Genomic DNA, 21,452 nt, shown 5'->3' with positions numbered 1-21,452 from the left:
ATGTATTTGGCCTAAAGTTAAGGCATTACAACTGTGTCATCTCCATAGGGCTTTGGTCATTTTCCAACTGCCTGCTCACTTTCATCAGTACCCCTGTCCAGCATCTGATAGGTCTCCACTAGCTAATGTGTAACCTTGAATATCAGTTTCATCAGCTTTCAGGAGAAACAGCCTATAATTCCATGAACAACATTCATTAACCATATTCGGCCAAGCCACCACTGTGTTTGTTGTTAGTGGATGGTCATATATACTGGCAAGGGAAAGAACGACTCATTATCAAATGATCTTGTTGGACTTGATGTGATAAAACATACACGCTATGCAAACTGAGCAAATGTGCAAGCAAAGTGCTGACTAAATATTCCTTTACAATGAAGATAAAGTGTCGTTAAAGTTGCATAAACTGCACTATTTAACATTAAGAAGTCTATTATTTCCCAAATAGGTTGGTCTGGAATGCATTAATGGACAGCAGAATTAAGTTTTTTCTTCAAAAAAAAATTATTTAAACATCCAGCAAGAGGAGCCACAGAAAAACATTCTCGTTAATACAATGTAAAATCTTTGATTTTTATCTTTTGGATCAAGGACACACTCTCCTTTTTGTACTCCTCCAAAGGATGTCTCAAGCTTTAAGAGTTCTGCATTGTCCTCTGTGCTGTAAATCTGTGAATACAAAAATTACAAAGTCCATCATCATCCTGGATATCATGCCTTTTTTCCACAGTCTTGATCAGCGAAATCCCAAGGACAAACATCTGCCATTTTAGCATTGCTGATCACTGCAGGTTTGCTCAAAGAGTTTTCTTGCTTCCTTTCCGGGGAAGTTTTAGTCTGAGCAAGGCTATTGGGTGGGGGCTCGTTCTCCCAGTGGCAAACTTCTCCCCTCTTGTTCTCCATCACCTCAGGGTCTCTTGTGGAGCTCCTTCGCCTCTCAGAACCTGGACCACCGCACTCCGATGACTGGCTGATGCGTCTTCTCTCTGATGAAGGCTTGCTGGAAGAGCTCCGCCTTTCTTTGCTTTTTTCTTTGTCCTTCCCTCTCTCCTTCTCTGCCTTGTGGTTGGAAGAGCAGGAGCCTTTCCGTTTCCTCTTGGAGTGCGGTGTGGGGCTGTTGCAGGTCTTCTCCTGCTTGGGTGAGGGTGGAGTGTGGTAGTCCCACGGACAGATCTCCACCATCAAGGAGGGCGGCTGTAGGAGGCTCCCTGTGGACTTGGAGTGGTCTGAGTGGAGCGTCTTGGGTTTCCCATCAGTGGGTGTGACGCTTTTCTTACGCCTGATCCTGTCTGGGGAGATGGAATCTGAATCACCTCCCAGCATGGGCTGCTCATCAAAGTCCCAGGGAGAGACGTCTGGTTTGAGAGGGAGAGGCGACCTAGGAGACCGAGGTTTCTTTGTCTCTCTAATTTCATCCCTCTCTCCCCCCTTATCTCTGGAGCGGCGTCTGTTGGCGGGGGATTGGCCTATTTTCTGCTTCTGCTGGGACCGACTGCCTTTAGCGCTACTGGAGTTGCTGCCCCTTCGCACTGCAATGGTTTCACCTGGGGCAATGGAAACATGCTTCTGAGTCTTTCCTTCTGACGGGGTGGGAGGGTCTTCTAGCTCCCAAGGACAAACCTCGGACAGGTCGTAGAGGTTCCTCCCTGGCTCTGAACAGATGGATGGCTGGCTGCCACTCACCTATTTCAATCAAGCAATAATATCATTAGCCATTGAGTGACTGTTTTAATCCATTAATAACATAGCTAACCAGCACATGATTCATTCAATCACACAACCAGTCAATCAAAAACTGTTTTCCAGACTTCAAATATGATTTGCAATGTATAAATAGAAAAAAAGGTACCTGCTGTTTCATGATGCCCATCTTCATGGGCGTCTTAGAGTATTCCACTGATTGGCTGATTATCATCTTTGGATAATGCTCAGGGGTCTCGTCCACCTCTGACAGCATCCGTCCATCCCGTCCTTTCAGACCCTTCTTACTTGCATCCTCCACACTCTGTGTTTTGTTAGTAAGGCCCGGCATCCTCTCCTTGGCACTAGCAATCACACTTAGAGACTTCTGCATAATGGAGGTCCGCAGATGGACGGGTTTCTTTTCATGTGTTAAGTTGTGAGCGCTGGCTGATTTCCAGAACAGCGGAACAGACTCGGTGGACTCGGCCGGCTCCATTTTTGGTTGATTGGGCGCTGGTTCCAGTGACTTCTTAGCATGTTTCCTGCCAATGAGGGAGCCCAGAAGAGATCCTTCCCCACTGCCTCCAACAGGAGTCATCTTGTCTCCTGTGGTGGAGCCATCTTGGCTTCCAGTTTCCTCACCTTGGTCACAGACATGATCATAGCTGAGAGACTTCTTCAGGCCCAGGACTTTGTTTTTCAGGGAGTCGTCCCGAACTTTACCTGAGTGTAACATTAAAGCAATGAATGGTCTGACATGACAGTGAACAATGAATGTGGAATTTTTCCTCTAACAGTCATCAAGAGGATTGACTTTGTGACAATGTTTGTACATCTTACATGTTTTTTCATTTGTGTCTGGCTGTGGTTACTGTTATTGTATGCTAATAGTATATTTCTGTAAGCTGGCCACTAAAGATGTATCTGATAGACACAGTGGCTAACTGTTCCTGGCCATTGAAACAATGACAAAATACAATACATTTCAAAGGTGAATTTTAAGGATAAATTCCCCTCTTTTCTGCTCTGTTGCTACCAGAAAGTCTTTGGTACTGGGCCTTACCATGGTGGGACGGATCAAATGGATTCCTCCTCAAAGTGTTGCGGTTGCTTCCATGTTCACTGCCATCATCACGGCTGCACTGGCGGTGCATGTGCATCGTTTCTGGGATCTCTGTGATGCGTTTCATCAGGGTACGACCCAGGCCTTTCTTAGAGCTGCGCTTCTTTTGCAGATGGGGGTTGTTGGCCAGCATCTTCTTACGTTTGTAGACCTCCAGCTGGGCATACAACTTCTTAAGCTCATCCTGAAATAAGACAGCAATGGCAAATGGAAAATTGTGTGGTTTATTATTATTGTGTGGTTTTCCAATTAATTACATCAACCTCAAAGTTCAACCGGGAAATACGGTATAACATGGATTTCATCCTGTGGCCAAAACAGGATGGCTGTGTCATTACAACACTGAGGCTTGAACAGTCAGCTTGAACAATTTCGAAACAAATATCTAATGAAAAATGGAATTATTCCTATTAGTAAACAAGACCAAATCTCCTCTTAATGGTTCAAAAAACAAAGCCTGCTGGAAAGCTAACAACACGCTCCAGTGAGGAATGGGACACGTGTTTTGTGGACACAGACACTGCTCATTTAAGCTTAAGCAAATAACTGAACATCATGTAGAAGCCGAACCTGCGGTTTTGAACCATAAAATATGTTCCCCATAAACTCCCCCTGCATATTTTTGTTAAAATGCCATTCACAACAGATCCCTTTTCACTGTTAATGGATCTGTTCAAGGATTTGTTTTGATGACATCAGCCATTACTAGTAGCTTTAGGAGAAAGTATTAGTAAAGTTTACACATGTAGACTGACATATCCACAATCATGGGAAAAGCTGAGGTTAGATCTGTTTAAACATGTTACAATTCTCAGTGCCAGCTCACCCGTATGTCCTCAGGGTCCAGACTGTGCTCACTCCAGGCTGAAGTGATGCTGTTGTTGAGGTAAGAACCAGATCTTCCCAGGTCCAGCTCCTCCTCATAGGCTTCAGTAGCAATGTCTTCCCTGGCCTGGGTCCCCTTGGATATAAACTAGAACAGATGGAGAAACAAGGTTACAGGATGGCATGTAGTGATGACCTGACCCCAGAGGAAGTTTGACAAAGAGGTGGGAGCAAGTGGGGAACATTTGGAACTGTCTCCAGTAACGTCCCTGGCACCTTTGACAAGATCTGTTGTATGACATAATGAATATGTTGGATGGTTTCGGGAGGAGTAAAGGTAAATAACTCTAAATAATGCTTGCTGCGAATTATTAAATGGTATAGATTTTAGGACAACTAGTTGCTAACCACTAACTCTGAATAAATGATCTCCTTATGCCAAAGAATATTATACATGAAACATGGGAAGACACTGAGGGAAATAGTTTTATTTTTCATATATTATTGAATTTTGCATTCAGAGATGTAAAATGTCATATTACAGGGTGCAGATAAATAAATTATTTTGTTTGAATTATTAATTGTTCAATCAAGCATATTTTGATCAAATGTTGTCTGATGCAGCTTGAGTCACCGTCTTTGAATTGGATCTTTGATCGTTCGCGTTTCTTAAGTCCCCTGATGTGTGTCACAGCGAGTTCAGTCTGAATCGAGAATAGTGAACTTAGACTGAGAAAGCTAATTAGGAATTAAAGTTAAAACTTGAATTCAGTGGTAATCACGCTAAGTTTAAAGCAATTCAGTATGAGCATGAGGAGGTCAAATTTACTCAGTTGAAATACAATCTCTGCAGGCATTCCTCCTTGGGATTCCCTGTGTACACAAACAAGGGGCAAGATGAGGCAGCGCTATTACAGTAATGCACTAAAGTGATGGGACAGAATGATCTGGAAAGAAGAGTGGAGAGGTTCTACTTTGACTTTGCTTTAGCGGCCACATTATGTTTCCACAGTTGAATAACAAATTCAAAAACACAGAGGGAGACTAAACTTGAGCGCAGATTCAGGAACAGACGCTGTGCAAGATTGACATTCTGCCATTGTGCTTAATTATCCCATTGTGCTCAACTGTCTCGTACTTCTGAGGCACCTAATTAAGAAAGAATGAAACAAAGAATGCAGAGTGGTGACGGCGCATTGCATTTCTCACGCAGCAGGAGAATTAAATGTTCTCCATCAGACTTGAGAGATTGCGCATAAAGATACCCGCGGGAGCGCTTAGCTAAATTACAATAACCACTAACGCAGTCTGAACGAGTTTAAGGCAATGGTGGCATATGTATGTGTGTGTGTGTGTGTGTGTGTGTGTGTTGCCGATAACTCATATCAAATGAACTTGAGATGATTAATGGGCTGTTTTATGGTCCAGATACAAGTGCACAAGCTACAGCTGCAGCCATTAAATAAATCTCTCCATACTGCATCACTCCTCCATCACATTTGCAGGATTTACCAAAAAATACTGTCAGGGTGGAGCAGCAGTGTGGCAGCAGTGGAGCGAGCATGTAAAACCTGATTTCTGGCCTCATCTGTACGGTAGTTTGAATAGCTAGAGAGGAGGAGGATTAATTTACCAAACACCTGAATTTGAGGTGATAAAGGAATGTTAAAGTCCCCATCCAGTCATTTATTAGGCCCCTAAAAATAACCTTGCACAGATACAAATCAGTATAGTCAAGGTCAGACATTTTAGGGGACATAAACACAAGAAAAACACTTTTTGAGTGGAGGGGGACTTTAAGTTTTAGTAAGTGATCAGTCATAGAGCCCAAGGTGAGTCCGTATGTTTCAGAATTCAGTTTTGTAAATTCATGTTAGACCAGTTCGCATAATAAGAGCTGGTGCGGTTCATAAATCAGATCATTACCTTTGGAACAAGCAGCAGGCCCAGAGTCACAGTCACAGTCAGATGAGTGTGAGCAAAGAACAGTATGAGCATCCAGTCAGGGTGCAGGCCAGGCGCCAGGGAGAATCTGCAGAAAAACACCAAAATAAAGATATGCCATTTTTAAGAGAGTCATTTCAATTTCATTACTTCATAAACATTGTCTCTTCCCTTCCCACGCAAGAGTGGTTGAAAATTATGCCTAGATTCATCCAGAGCCTCTCTTTCGCCGATTACACAACCAGAACCCTGTCAAAGTTTGCATGGGTACAAGATACCGCATGTACACTCACAAGCACACACACAACCACAGGCGTAAAACTACAGCCCTTTGTGATTATGTGAGAAGAAGAGTATGAAATGTACCAGAACACCCAGGCAGCATCAAAAAAATATGGAAACAAGGAAACAAACAGCAAATGAACTGTGAAAAGAGGCAGAAGATGTGTGTGTAAAAGACGCAGTGTGTAAATGGTATGGGGAGTATACTACTGGAAACATTTGCATCCATTTAACAAGTAAATTTAATTTATGGAAATATTTGCGTGACTAACTTGATTGTGAGGGTAATGCAGTATATTATGTAGAGGCAACATATATTAGTTTGAATTCTGACTGCAGTTACAATTAACAGTTGAAACACTATAGCTTTAATACAAATGATAAGCCATACTGAGAACAGGTATATCAGTGAATAGAGCATCCCTTTTTAGTTAGATGGCTGTGGATCATGCCAGGCATCCATGTCATTATTTTTGGGGGAAAAAAAAAAAAAAACTGTTACTGTTTAGTTTTTCCCATGTATATTTTTGGTGGTTTGAGCTCCACAAGCCAAAACCCATCCAGCCTCATTGTATTGTGATGGCAGGGGACAGGACAGAGTGCAGCAGACTGGAAACCTCGCCAAATCACACAGAAATTACCTGGGTGGACAGATTTCCCACTAGTGGAGAAACTTTTTTTTTCTAGTTTGGGTGAACTGTGTATAAAATAAATAGCCTTTTAGAGTTATATCCTCACAGTGTGTAGCACTTCTACTCTAGTGGGAATAGTTTCACCTATAATGACATTTTTTTTCACCCACAGGGCACAAGCAGTCAGTAAATTAAGGAGAATAAAAATGATGCAAATACAAAACAATGTCTGGTCTAAATTTGACACTTACTTGACATACTAAAGCAGAGCAGAGACATTTGCAGAGACACTGAGTCCTACAACCACCAGCAAATAATGCAATTTCTCACAGAAGAATTGTGCTCAACTTCCGTCATTACTGATGCAATCCAGATTCGTATAAAATCTGTGCTAAGCCACCCTGAAGCTATTCTGGCAGCTTGCGGTGACCCAACATAGTTGCTGCAATTTTCTTAGTACATCAGGCCTGGTATTGTATTCGCGAGAAATACAAATTCTCTCTGATTACAGCCAGAGACTGTGACATAAGCGTCATACAATACTTTGGGCTCTGAGAAGTCGGTACGTTTTGTAACCATTTTTCAACCGAGCGATCTAAGGCAAGCACCATGATGGATTAATCGATCAAATGAATCAGGCTGTGTCAAGCCGAGTTAGATGTCTGTATCTCAAGAAAGAAAATATACAAAAGTATATGCCTATAAAATCCCATTGAAGCTGCTGTGAGGCAAAGTCTGGAAAAGATTCCTCTGTGGCAAGTGTGTGTATGTGATTGTGAGGGGGTGTGTGTGTGTGTGTGTGTGTGTGTGGGTGGAGGAGTGTTGATGTGACATCTCCCAGGCTCATTCTGCAGAGACCAGCCAAGGTGGATCAGAGGTCACTTACCCTTTGTCATCACTCCCAATAATGAGATTCACACTCATTAATCACTAAGACATCCAAATGTACAGAGTGTATGTGTGCGTGTGAGTGTCTGTGTGTGTGCGTGTGTGCGTGTGTGTGGGTGTGTGTGTGTCTGTGTGTGTGTGTGTGTCTGTGCTGGCAGATGAAGCAGTTGAAAATCAGCATTACAACTGTAAAATCAGCCCAGCTCCAGCACAGCACCACACACACTCCGACAAGCCGGACCCTCGGCCTTATCTCTGGACCACAGCAGCAGCCCGGCTCTGATGTCAGCCCACCAAACCGCACTCTCTAACGCCGTGCTCCTCCGCAGGGGAGAGTGGCTTGACTTGTAATAGTTTCACACCACTCGTGACGTGCATGTGTTCCTTGCACTTTTCAGTTTCTCCACAGATAAAAGGAATCTGACTTTTTTTCTCCCCTTTTTTTGTACAACTGAGCACAATAGGCTGCTGCCTAAATGAAAGAATACTCAATCACGGCCGGTTTTATCAGAGAGACTGTGACAAATGAATTTTTTTGCCCATGGCTCCGGTAGGCATTCTGTAAAATACATCTGACAAGTTCTATTCACATGAGAATGAGCCTGACAAAGTGCCGTTTGGTCTTGCAGTCTTGTAAAAGTTTAGATATTACTACCTCTTGCATTCTTTGGAAAATGCTAATTCAAATGTTTTCAAACACACAGAAGTAAAACTATGTCAACACATACATGCAGAGGCAAGAGTAAATGATTTCATAACTCATACAGCGAAACACAATGACTTATGAACCATTGAGCAGAAATCATCCAAAAGTCTGTGTTACTGTCCTTGTATAGCAAAAATCTGATGAATCATTATCATGCAAATTTGTGGACTATTCCTTTTTGCTCAGTCTTAAAATTCTTGTCTCGTAAAACAAGTAGTAATCAAATAATCAAAAAAAAAAAAAAAAAAAGACTCAAAAATAATAAAACATATAATCCCACTTGTTTCCAATGCAAATTAACTTGTTTCCAGAGGTTTCTTGAATGAAGTGTCTTTTTCTTGATATTAATGGGCTGATCTGCCCAAATGTGCATTGTCTCAATATATTTATACTTGCTCCCAGAAAAGTCCTGAAACAAGTGGGACCTAATTGGAAAAAAGTTGGATTATCTCATCCCACTGGCAGATTTTTTTCACTTGCTCTGAGAAAAACGTTGAATCTGAGACTCAGCGACTTGTTAAAATAGGCATTTTTTACAATGTCTTTAATTCTGTGCAAATGCACATAGAGAAAATGCTTTCACAAGTGTTCAGAAAAGTTGCGATACAATTCTACTGGAGTGCATGACAGCTGCATCTCCAGCAGTTAAAACTAGTTACTTTCCATCTCTGCGAGCGAGCGACATGAAGACAGACATGCAGAGAGACAGACAGTCACTTGCAGGGCACAGAGAGTTTATTTTGGGCCCAGTAGATCTATGCTGTGAGTCTGCCTGGGGAAGGCATGTTTTATTCACCTCCTCTCAACCGGCTTACTCGGGCAGCTCTGCTGACACTGTTCATTTGCCTGATGAGGGGGCGGGAGCACTCTGCCTTTCATCTGACATGTTCAGCACTTGTAATGCCCGGGCCAACAGGCAAATATCGCTATGATTATGATTAAACAACAGCTTCTGCTGTGGGCTAGGGAAAAGTCGCCTATAAGCCCTTGTTATTGTTTACTTTATTTATTCGTTACTGTCAAAAAGACGTTCATCATGTCAAAGTGATGCTTTCTCACTGTTGTCACTGTTTTTGTCTGTTCTCTACCCAGTTTGGTCTCCTCTCATGTCCTTTTCTCTTTCTCTCGCTTTCTCTATGCTGTCTTCCCACCAGAAGACAGAGCATATAATCCACTTTTCTACAACTTCTGACTATCTATCTTTCACCCTCACTCTTTTTACTCCTACCCTTTCCCACCACTGCTACTTCCAACTCCACCCGGCCCCATTTTCCTCACATACCAAACAAAACATCCACCCACCTGATGACATGAAAAATGGCCGATATTAGGAGCTCGTTGTAGATGGCCACAGCCATGTAGCGTGGCTCATGGAAGGCTGATGGGACGGTCCTGACAGCATAGCACAGGTAGACGCCCCATAACAGGAACAGGAACTCCGCTGGAGGGGAAAAAGAAACAAATGACCACCAGCACAATGAAACTGCATTCCATCTGATTTCATAAGATAAAGTGTCACATTCATCTGTAATTTCGCAAAGCCATCAGGTTGAGACCTCTGTAACATACAAAAATGTACAGTGCTTTATTTATTTATTTACTTATTCATTTATTTTTGTATAAAAGCCACCATTATGGCAAGTAACGTTTGTGTCTTGACACAAAAATATACCCAAATCAGCTTTAGACATTGATTTAGTCTCTGTCTTTACATGCTTGCTGCTCCACTGCTGCATTGATACTCAATTCAGATGAGAAGTTGGTTGTGAAATCCTGCAGGGTGGATGTGGGGCGTGGGGACTTACAGTGACCACAGCTGTAATAACTGGGTCTCCCTCTCAAGGGTGTCATGATACCAGACTTTTGGTAGCTGATACCAACACAATGACAACAACACAAATCCCATTCAGCACGTACTCCTTTATTTCAGAATTTTAACTTTAACTAGTAAACAGAAAGATGTATTGACCTGTAGCCTTCAAACAGAAAACAAAGCAGCAAGCAACATTAAGTGTTTCAGTATTCAAACATAATGATTGAGTCTACTGAGTCTACATTAGAATAACAACACTGAATTATAGAGTGAGGGATCAATTCGCATCAATTCTACTGATACTAAAAACACTGATAAAATTTTGTTATTGACTTGGTACCTAAGTATCGATTCTTGTGACATCCCTACTGCCTCTGCATAATTAATCGCTATGCAGCACAGAGGGAGTCTGAGCACTAAGGAGTTGAGCCTCAGCCCTGTTACAATATTTGATGCCTCTAGTTTTGACGGGAATAATGCAGTTCCTAATTTAGCAGTTCCCAACTTAGCAAGACTTCCCTGCCTGTCTGCAGTGTTTCCCCCCAGTGAGGCAGCTGCTGCCTCGGCTGTGTGTGTCAACACACACACAGCCGAAGCAGCTACTGTCTAATCTCACCAAGGTCACACAGCTAGACTGAGACTTACACAGCAGAGAGGTGCTGAAAGAGAGAGCAGGTTATATTCACGGTGGTAACTGCATAGCAACATGTTATGGACCTACACACGTGCCAATAATTCATTACAATATATCCTGTGGATGTATTGAAATTTTAAACCACATCAGTTGCAAAAATCAATAGCAATTACAGTTTGAATTTAATAAAAGGATTTCTATTAGGGTTGCTGCATTTTTGATGCATGAAATTGTGTCTTGCAGCAGTTTAAAATACCTTGCACTGGCTGCACTGTGGTGGGGAATAAAATGATGTTGTTTTAATGCCAGTGGGTTAAAGTACAACATCAAAGAAAACATATTTTAAATGATCTTCAAATTCAACTTAAAACAACATTGATGAGTTACCTAGTCAGAGGTCTGACCCCAGACAGTCTAACTGGTAAGTGCTTGTTGTTACTGTCAACAGCGAACACCACCAAGACAATATCAAGGATCACGTTGATATATGAATTAATAATGTGTTGACAGTGATTACAGACCATTATTATTCATGAATAGGCCTCGTTGATAAATCATTACTAATTACATGGTGCTTAGCCTCTGAATTAGGATCAACAGAGATGTGTTTGCAAGAGGGAAAGGATAACAATTCTAATTAATATAGATTAATTACTGATTGAAATCAATTGCTATAGCTGTTGACATTAACAATACAGTTTTGCACCAACTCCCTGCCGCTGTACGTTTAAATACAGAATGGAATGATGTTGTGGTTTTTATGAAGCCATGTGTTGTCTAGTCAGCATTGTGAGATTTACTGCACATGTAAAGCAATAACATGGAACAGCAATTAGAATTTAATTAATTTCCCCCAGTGTTGCTGCGCTATAGACTCTCATTGTTTTCAAAATCATCCCAAAGCAGCTTCACAGGGCAAACCTTCTGCACACCACCCTGTCCTCACTGGCTGTCAGAACGAACAGCGGGCTCCCTCACCTCCTATCCTGTCCACAGCTCACATACAAATTTGTACCAACGCACACACACACACACACACACACACACACACACACTCTCACAAACACACAGGGACTGATGTGCTCTGCATGTCTCATTCCATTTAGAAAGTACCAAGCTGTCGCTGCTTGCCACAAACGCACACACACTTCCTCTGCTCCTCCGTCCCGACTCCACCGTGTCCTTAGCTGTCCTCCCTCCACCAATTCTCCGCTCTCCTTCCCTTCCACTAAAGTTTTTTCCCCTCAGATGGAGGAAGACTCTCCTTTGCATCACTGCCCACATCCCTATAAGCTTCACACTTCACAGGCTTCACTCCCCTCGTCTTTTCCTATGCCCCCCTACCTCTCCCCCCCTTACTGTATGTCTCTTTGTCTCTCTCTCTCTCTCTCCTCTGTCTGTCAGTTTTCAGAGGCAGACCAAGAGCAGCGTCTCTCAAGGCTACATCCTCTCCCTCTTCCTAAACAGGATTAGTTTCCCCTGCTGTCAGTCTGGCTTCAGCGAGGTGCTCATCACTGCCTCAAGAACCTGTCATTAGGAGGCTACTGTAATAGATACACAAGGGCCATCCAGGCACTCATGAGATATGAGTGCCTCGACTTCCTGGCTGTGCTGCCGCTCTTTAGGCTTGTTAAAATCATTAATTCTGACTGTGTATCAGGCAGCAGAGACAGACACATATGGAGAAGTCAACATAACCAGCCTTACGCCAGGCTCAAACACGAATTGTTACGTTTAGGTTCAGTGGCTCTATATGTAGCTTGTTTGGGACTCTATGGGCATGGGATAAATGTGAACATGAGTGTATTGTTTTGTTAAGCCCTCCTCCTCCATGTATACCTGAAATAAGCTCACACTATCTCCTCCTGTTGCCCTGTTAGAGCTGCAGCAACAGGAAGCAGGAAGCACAACTTCAGTTTAATGAGAAGACTAGGTAACAGGAAGCGGTGTGAATAGAGTAAGATGGGATAGGCTAAAACTGAATAGAGCAGAGCTTAAATGTTTGTCAAAATACCATTTTTTCTGATTTACCCAGATATTCAATACCATTTTCATGCCTGTACATCTAGTGGTTCAGTTCCTATGGGTAGCGTTTTGTGTTCGCTTAGCACAAAAGACTTGAAGTCTATGGGAGTGATTAGCCTAGCTCCATCAAAATGAAAAAACAAACCTCCTATAATGACTCTTTTTTTGTTTGTTTTTTAATAATTATGAGACAGAAGCTGAAATTAAGACAGCTTCTGAGGTGTTGTACGATTATTTTATTTACTTTGACAGAGCTAAGCTAACGACTCCCATAGATGTCAAGTCTTTATGCTAAGCTAACATGAAATGCTACCCACTGGAACTGAACCACTGGACATAACAGAGGTGAAAATGTTATTGAACATTTTGTCTCAATCTGAGGTGGAAAGAGGGTATTTTGCCGAAAACATTGGATTATTCCTTTGATGGAGTATTAATGGCCAGGGGACGTTTCAACACGAACAAGTCATTAATAGAAACAAACACACACACACACACACACACACACACACACACACACACACACACACACACACACACACACACACACACACACTCTGACCTTACCCTTCTCTCCACGAAAGGCCTAGTGGAGACCCTAACCTAATCCTAATTCTAAAAGCAACAGTAAACCTACAATACTCACAGTCACACAGATACACTGTTAAAGTAGATACAAGTTATTAAATCCATAAATGAAGCCTTTCTTTCTCAATGAATAATGACATATTTATCTTTATAAACTGAGAAGCATAGCATAAGGGCATGCAGACAATTTAACCATTGACTGGTGCAGAGGTGAAAGGCCACTTGCACTGCGCATCTACACCGCCATCTGCTGTGTGTTTTGCTCCCACCTTATGCTCACCATGCAGTTACCCAGCTAATGTGCAAAAATGAGCAATGGATTAGATTAGATTAGATTAGATTATTATCCACAAGCAGAAATTCATGTGTCAGGTCATGCATAATATAAACATAGATATAAGAAATATAAGAGAATAACAGCAAATGCCCACAGGCTGATAAAACAGGGGAAACAGTTCAATGTTGCTTTTGTCCTAATTTCTCATCTTAACCCAATTCACTCTTTCTTTGTTTGCAGTTAGCGAGAGTGCCAACATCACACACCAAAATGAGGCTTAACAGCTTCCTTTTGAATGCCCTACCAAGAATTATGGTGAGAAATGAACTGGCTGCAGTTTTGAAATCTTTGCGCTAAGATTTAACAGCGATTCTGACGGCGGCTGCAGCGGCTCAGAAAATGAGCACAGCAGCTTTGATTCGTGTGACTTGAGATCTAGCTGAAAAGGGCAAGCCATCTGTGGCCGCCGAGGTTGTCAAAATTTGCACCTCAGAAAATGCGGGGGAGCTGTTTTCTGGGGTTATAAACAAAAAGGAGACAATAAACCATTTCAAGCAAGTCCTATTATCAGTTTCAACAATATCACAGAGGCTAGAAACTATGTGCAAGGAGAGGCTTTTCAGCACTAGTTTTCAGTCTTCAGTCTGTGGATTACCTATCAGTTGCTACAGACGAGCTCACAGATAAAACAGACAATGTGCAACTCGCTTTTCTGTGAGATACTTCAGTGGTGAACTTTAAAGAGGAATTACTGCACGTTTTTCCAGAGGTGATCCAATTGTGGAAGCTGTGAAAAGCCACTAAGGGCCATTTACTATCGGTCAAAGGAAGAGCTTTGCATTTTGAGTCTTGTTTAGCAGGAAGACGGGCTAGTTGTTAACCGGCTTCACTCCAGCATTCATTCAGCTGTTATCAGAGGAGATAAAACAAACAATGGACACAAACATCAAAATTCTCAACCACATCCATTCAACCTCAAGTTCGAAGCGAACGCCTTTCAAATCGAAGCTTCGGGACAAGGAGGCTGAGCACAAAGAGCTGTTAAAGTCTGATGTCCCCTCGTGTCTGGTGGTTTCGCAGGGGACCTGTGCTGGATTGTTCTCAAACAATTTGATGCCCCTCGCTGCTTGAACAGATAGCGCCGTTTCTCTCTGTTTCTCCCATTATTTCTTTCTTTGTTTTTTTTTTGTTTGTTTTTTTTCTAGACAAGGATCATAGTATGTGACACTCCAAAGTCACACAATATTGCTTTTCTATCATTCATCACAACCTCTAACTGCCAAAAGTTGTTTTTTGTAATTGAAATCATGAATGACAACATAGTGTCGAAACACAGAATGAATAACACATATATTACAGCAAGAAATAAAAAGGAGGAACAGGCACCGATGCATCACGCTGCCTTATCACTCGCTCACTCACTCCCACACATAAAAACAAGACAGCAAGGCAAAAAAAAAAAAAAAAAAAAAATACAGTCCAACAAAGACATAGCACAACATTCAGGACAAGAAACTGGAGGCCAGTGAGAGTTTGTCAGATAGTTTTCACGTTGATCGCTTGGTCAAACCAGGCTTTTAGAACAAGTCTTCTTTGCTGCTGTACTTGCAGCCATGAAAAGAAATCGTTTTTCGTCCACTGAGAGCGTAGAGTAAAAAGATGCCTGGACATTTTGGTAGGGGTAATTCCGATAAATCGTCCATAATAAATGAGACATTGTCGCATAGCTGTGAGACAATAGGATGTTCACAAAACATGCGCAGGTATGTTCCAGGGGCCCCTGCATCCATTGCACTGCAGGTATAAGCATCTGCAAGATTCATTTGGAAAGCCTATGAGGCGTATAATAGTACTTAAGATTGAATTTGAAATGAATCAATTGGTGCAAAAGGTTTTTGGAGGACGAAAAGACACTACACCATTTAAGTTTGCAATCCAGTTGAGGTGCAGTTCCAGTTAATTGTCTATTCCACACAGATACCACAGCAAGAGATTTAGTTTGTTTGGATCGAAGCTTGCTGCAGAGGGCAGATACCGGGCCTGGGAGACGGGGGGAGAAGTGAGAGTTTCTATTAGTGGATAAAGTAGAAAGGGGAAGTCCCAGAGCACCGCACACAGTAGGTCTTCACGGCTGAAGTTAACTAGAAAATAAACTGAGCCAGGTAGGTCATATTTACTTTTTAAAAACCGGAAAGGGCATATTCTATCATGATTAAAGATTTCACCAAGATTAGTAAGAAATGAAAGGCTTAGAGCAAAGAAAATTATAGCTTCAGATGGGGTATTGAAACTTACACCACATCCATATGCTGACTGATTTGATTCCATACCTGCACAGTATTAAAGATTGAATCTGTGAGGCTGCACGAAGGGATTTTCTCAATTCCTGCAAACACAAAGTCTTGACCCCGATTGATTTCAATATCAATACTTCAACAGCCCTCCATGCAGCTTCAGAGTTGGGGTCCAGCAGAGGAGTTTATCAACTTTCAACCTCCGCTTGTGAGTGTACAACTGCAAGCCTGACATGATCTACTCTCAAATCCTTTCTTGGCCTGTTTAGAGCCTGAGGAGAGCATGTTTACTTGAGAGAGCTGTAGCACATTCTGAATACCAGAGAAAGGGTAAAAACTTTTCAATAATATATCCGCTCAAGTTTAATCTCTCTGAAGCCCATACAAGTCAGACCTCAGAAGCTGTGCCTCCTATAGGGTTCAACCACAGAAGGTACGTTGGTTTACTCGCAGTTGCAACAACTCCCACTTTTGAATGGCTGAATTTAATCAGTGCCTAAGTGAAGGTGGGATATCCAGTTAAGCATGCTTCATACTCATTTTGGACAGATGTGCGAGATTAATCATGGTCATACCAGATCAAAATTCCATGACACACAAAGTTTTTTCTTCATGGCATTAGCTTTCACGTAAACAAGCTATATATTCAGTGTGGGAGACCTGCCTCAAAAAAGTAAACATATTTTACGTAAACTTTAACATACTCTATGTGGATTCGAGGGGTGAACAGGTTATTCCCACACTACGTGATATGCCTGCTAATCCAACTGTCCAGTCTCATTTTCCCTGTGGCTGCATCGCTCCCGAGATTGGCTGAACATTTCAAAATGCAATTCAACAACTTCACAAGGCCAGAGCAGGTGTTTTTATTTGGGTGCAACCAATTTGCTGTCAGTGCCACTTCGCAGTCCAGCAGAGGCCAAGACTGAGCCGCCCACAATAGACGAGGCCACATTCCAGCTGGAGATGGTGCAGCTGCAGACCAGCGCTGTCCTGAAAGCCCAATTCAGTGAGGAGGGACACTGTGCCCATCAACTGCCAAACTGCAGTAGGCTGTTCACCTTTCAACCCTGTTAGGATCAGCCTAGATTTGTAAGTTAGGATTTTAAACCACCTGCACTTGAACCGCTGCATGCACATTTACCTTGCACCTTAAAAGCCTGTGTTCAGTGGAGCAGAGCAGCCACCTCTCCGTCCACTGTTTTACCTCAAGAACATCAACTCATGGTACTTGTATGATCTGATGTAATCTACATAATGGAAGCAATTTTCAGTTTGCACCTGCTGAATTCCAATGAATATGCAGCACTTATTGTGAGTTACACGGAAACTGATGTGGTTTCGATTAATATGCAGAGTGGGCTACATAAGGAGAGTTAATGGCAGTAAAAAGGTACTTTTCTTTAACAAATGAACTGTCTTAGTCTCTTAACATTAAATATACAAGATGTGCATGTGAAAATTTACTGACAGCTTTTAAATAGGTCATAGACACTTTTAAGATAAGATAAGAAAATATATATTAATATGGAATGTAACAATATTATGAATCTGTACTGATCCCCTTTAAGGGAAAATTGTTTGTTCACACAGTTAAAGTCACTGAAAAAAGGAGGATATGTATTATTCTGTGTTTGTGCAAGACTGTTAGCACTTACAACTTCAAAACTGAAAAACAATGTAATATTGTTATTGCCACCACTAATGAGAATTTTCAAAAGAAGCCCCAAAGCTGAGTTATTGGAGCATCCCCGGCCCTAAACACTGCATTCCCTGCAGGATTTTGGGATCACGAGAATTAAGATAAATTCAAGCAATAATTGAGAACTTTTGCAGTTTTGTCCACTCCCTGCAATAATTCCAAAGAAAATGGTCATGAGAAAAATGCTGCGTCTGTGTTTATTTAGAAAGAGGGAGGGTAAGGGGTGGGAGATGATGTGAGTGTGTACCATATTTTTTTACTTCTTTTTTCCTCTTTACTTCTTGTTTCTTTAATGAGGTGAAGGGTAGGTTCTTGAAAAAAAAAACGCTGCTGATTTGCATCTTGCCAGCTTGCCACACACACACACACTCACCAACAGCCATCATGTAGTCCCATCGGTCGAGCAGACACATGCTGAACTGCAGTCCCTCAGGGGTGAGGCCTGCAGCGATGAGGGCGTGGCTCAGCTCGGGGTTCTGGCACACAGCCGAGGTCCAGGCCACCAGGAACCACAGCACCACCAGCAGAATCACCCCCAGCAGCCGCAGCACCCGCCAGCTGGTCATGTACGGCGTCCTTTGGGCCGTACGGGACAAGAACACCTTCAGCACCCTGGGGGGAGACGGGGGAGCGTCACCGGTTGAAATCATCCCTGGAAATCTGCAAGCGATGCTCTCCTCACCATTAACAACTTGTGCCCCTGGCTGTTGCTCTTATTAACATGTCGTGTTGCATAAGTGTTAAAAAAAGGAGCAGGTGGCAGAGACGCTGTTATTTCAGTTCATTAATTTTGTTAAATATGCGCAGCTTAAGTTTGTGGCGTAATGATTCTGGTGCCGCGGGGTGAAACAGAGGGAGGGCAGAGTTAAGTAGCAGGGCACAGACACGGTTTTGACTACATTCACAGTAAAGCATCATGGATAGGTGCATGTTCAGGAATAGAAGGGGGTAGGGACAATTTTTGTTGTTGTTGTTGTTGTTTTTTGTTTCTTGCACTTACACACCTTAGAAACTGAATGGATAATAATGATAATTAATGTAATGATAATTGATAATAATGAACCCGTATCTGGTAGAGATATGCATGGGGTGTTCACTGTTATAAGAACAATTTTTAGTGGAAAATAGGCATTCCTGGTTCCCTGTACATTATACATTATACATTTTTCTATACTGTTAATAGAACTACACAATGGCATTTACGACACACCTATCAAATATGACATTTTGCTAAGTTAGTTAGTTTGTATCAGTTTTTGCAGTTTGTAATAATGTTACTCAGACAGGGTGATATAAAACTGTACTTGCCTTTGTTATAGCATAGCTATCGACCAATCAGATTGCATGACTTGAGCTATAGTTCTTACTGCTGTTGGACTTCAGTACTTCTTGATTTGGGATAAATGGGGACGGCATTGCTTTGTTTTGACACAAATGTTTTATATATCCCTTGACTTTAACTAAGATATCGTCGCTGTCGGTTGAAAACTTTTATCTCCAATTTTGGTGATTTTCATGTTTAAACTTAATTTGAGTATTTGCAGAAATCTCTAAACCTTTACAAAACTCATTCCATAAACTGAGAAATCTACAGTCGTCAGCCAAGTGACACGACTGTTTCCTTAGTTTTATTGATATTATGGCGATACAAGGTTTTGGTTGGACAGCAGCAATATGTGGGAAAATACGTGCAGAAGCAACAATGGACTGTACCTGCAACCCTGTTTGTAGAAATCTGAGCAAATTGCCCAGTGTTTATATTTGAATGCACAAGACTACAATACCTCAACAGAGCACATTAAAATGTATAACACATCTCTCAGGATTTTTGTGAAATGATGAGTCCGGGTAGGTGAATGTAAACTGTCTAGACAGTATTGGCTGCAAATACACAAATATTAGTGTCTATGTTTCTCTCACCTCCGCTCTCATCCACAAGCTGACATATACAACAATCAGTCTACTGTTTTCTCTGCACTTTGTCAGCCTCCATGCTCTCCCAGGACCAGACTGAAACAAATCTACCTCATCTGTCTCATCTCTGATATATTTAGTGGTCCCGGGCTGTAAGGACTCACCCCTGGGGCAGACTCCACTCCCAGCAATCTAAAGGAAAATCAAATTTGTAATTTTTTCAAGGCCTCTAGCCAGCAATTGGCCCTCCTCCTCCATCTCCGGGGCTGACCACGAGCTCAAGAGCAGGAAGTGAGCGTGCGCTTGAATAGATGCTTCAGCACGCACAGACAGACAAGTGCACCTGACGGGAGAATGCAGATGTGCTTATTGGCAGGAGTGTGTGCATGTGTGCGTACACCTGTGCAGATTGAAATGGAGCGGTGGTACTGAAATTGAAAAAGGCTAACTCACAGGGCAACTCAATTACACAGGAGAGGAGGAGGGGAGGGGAGAGGAGGGGAGGATGGGAAGAGGAATCAGGTTGCAGTACCATGTGCATCCATATGGCCATGCTTACTAGTAGTGCTATACCTTTTTTAACTGATAATTGATTGATTTGGCATGTGATGTGGAAAGATCAATGGTAATGATTTGACTAAGCTGCCATAAGCCACTGGCATTTATGACTTCACTTATATATTATATTGTATATTTTACATTCCTTGGCCTAACCTTAGTGCCACCATTAAGATATGTGATGCCCCATTAAGGTAAGGAGGTACCAGGGAAAGGGGTTGAGTATTCTTTCCTCCCCACCTCAATTGCTCTATTGAACAACCGGCACATAGTTCATAGCCCTTAGTGTGGGTGGGATCTCTTGACTGCTTGATAATTATTTATTATGGATCATTATTTATTATGGATGAATACAGTTCTCTTTGTACTGTATATTTTTATTTCTTATTTTTAACTTCTACTACTCTTACATTTTACTGGCACTTACAATACATTTGCTATAGGGACGGCGTAAATTGAAGGGCCTGTCTACCTATAATATTGTACAAATGCTGCTATTGTGTGTTGTCTGTCTGTGTTTTTAAATGTTGATGTGGAATAAGTGCACTTTTGCCCAAGACAAATTTCCCCTTGTGGGACAATAAAGTATATCTTATCTTATCTTATCTTATCTTATTTTATCTTATCTTATCTTATCTTATCTTATCTTATCTTATCTTATCTTATCTTATCTTATCTTATCTTATCTTATCTTATCTTATCTTATCTTATTGAATGGCCAGAAATGGAGCAAATGTGAGCAGGAAAGGGAGTACATGACTTAGTTGCAACATGGTTGAGAAAATGATAACGTAAAGCACCGTGGCTCACAGAGGCACAGCGGTGTGTGTGCTGCCAGCCAGCTGAGCCACCAGGATGCCCCATTATTACCACTTCCATGACTGTTTTTTTCTATTTTCAGCCCTACTACTTGTGCACAGTCTCTATTCAAGTTTCATTTACTGCTACAGCTACTTTAATGGATACTATAAAAACAGACTTAGGTTAGGTTTTATGTAGAATCAAGTAGACATTAAAACCAGGAAAGGAAAACACAGATATTAAGGGAATCGATAAAAATACAGTGCTAGAGAGGCTGCTGAAATTAAAGGTACTCAATGCAGTTTGTGATCACTAGTGGCGCTATAGTGCACACTATGAAAACTGGGTATCAGTGTTGTTGACATAGCATGTATTTCCAGCTTGAAAATAAGTGGTTGTGCTTGTCCAATCTTACACATTTCTTTTTCTACATCTTAACATGCAGAGATTGTTTTTGGGTCTGCAGCCTTCATCACTGTGTTCAGGTGAACGAGATCATAACATCCCATCAGCAACCAGTTCATCACGTCACATTATCTTAGAAATGCCAACGTCCTGTTTTGATTTTTGACTGATTGAAAAGTCTTACCACGAATAGCGTTCACAGTAAAATTGATTTTTTAAAAAATCACTTCTAATACAAAATATGCTCATTCACCCATTTTATTATTTTTTTTCTCCTAAAATAAGACAAGCTATTATCAATTTGTAGACACTGTTGAAGCCTGCAGAGTCGGAAATAATTTGTGTATGTTAAGATGTA

General features: G+C 41.7%; 1 protein-coding gene across 1 annotated transcript in view; it reads right to left on the bottom strand.

Moving 5' to 3' along the window:
• Positions 1-633: 633 nt before the first annotated feature.
• The window catches only part of gpr158b (G protein-coupled receptor 158b), a 72,316-nt gene continuing 51,497 nt past the window's right edge, over positions 634-21,452 (bottom strand). The window contains exons 7-13 of the mRNA XM_030074742.1: positions 17,790-18,028; positions 9,386-9,524; positions 5,558-5,663; positions 3,633-3,779; positions 2,747-2,990; positions 1,850-2,406; positions 634-1,683 (exon numbers count right to left, since the gene is read on the bottom strand). Coding sequence (XP_029930602.1) covers positions 712-1,683; positions 1,850-2,406; positions 2,747-2,990; positions 3,633-3,779; positions 5,558-5,663; positions 9,386-9,524; positions 17,790-18,028 — 2,404 coding nt within the window. The 3' untranslated portion in view covers positions 634-711. The remainder of the gene's footprint in view (positions 1,684-1,849; positions 2,407-2,746; positions 2,991-3,632; positions 3,780-5,557; positions 5,664-9,385; positions 9,525-17,789; positions 18,029-21,452) is intronic.

Source organism: Myripristis murdjan, chromosome 17 (genome assembly GCF_902150065.1).
Source record: "Myripristis murdjan chromosome 17, fMyrMur1.1, whole genome shotgun sequence".
NCBI classification, from domain to species: domain Eukaryota; kingdom Metazoa; phylum Chordata; class Actinopteri; order Holocentriformes; family Holocentridae; genus Myripristis; species Myripristis murdjan.
This window is presented reverse-complemented; position numbering and strand designations above follow the sequence as displayed.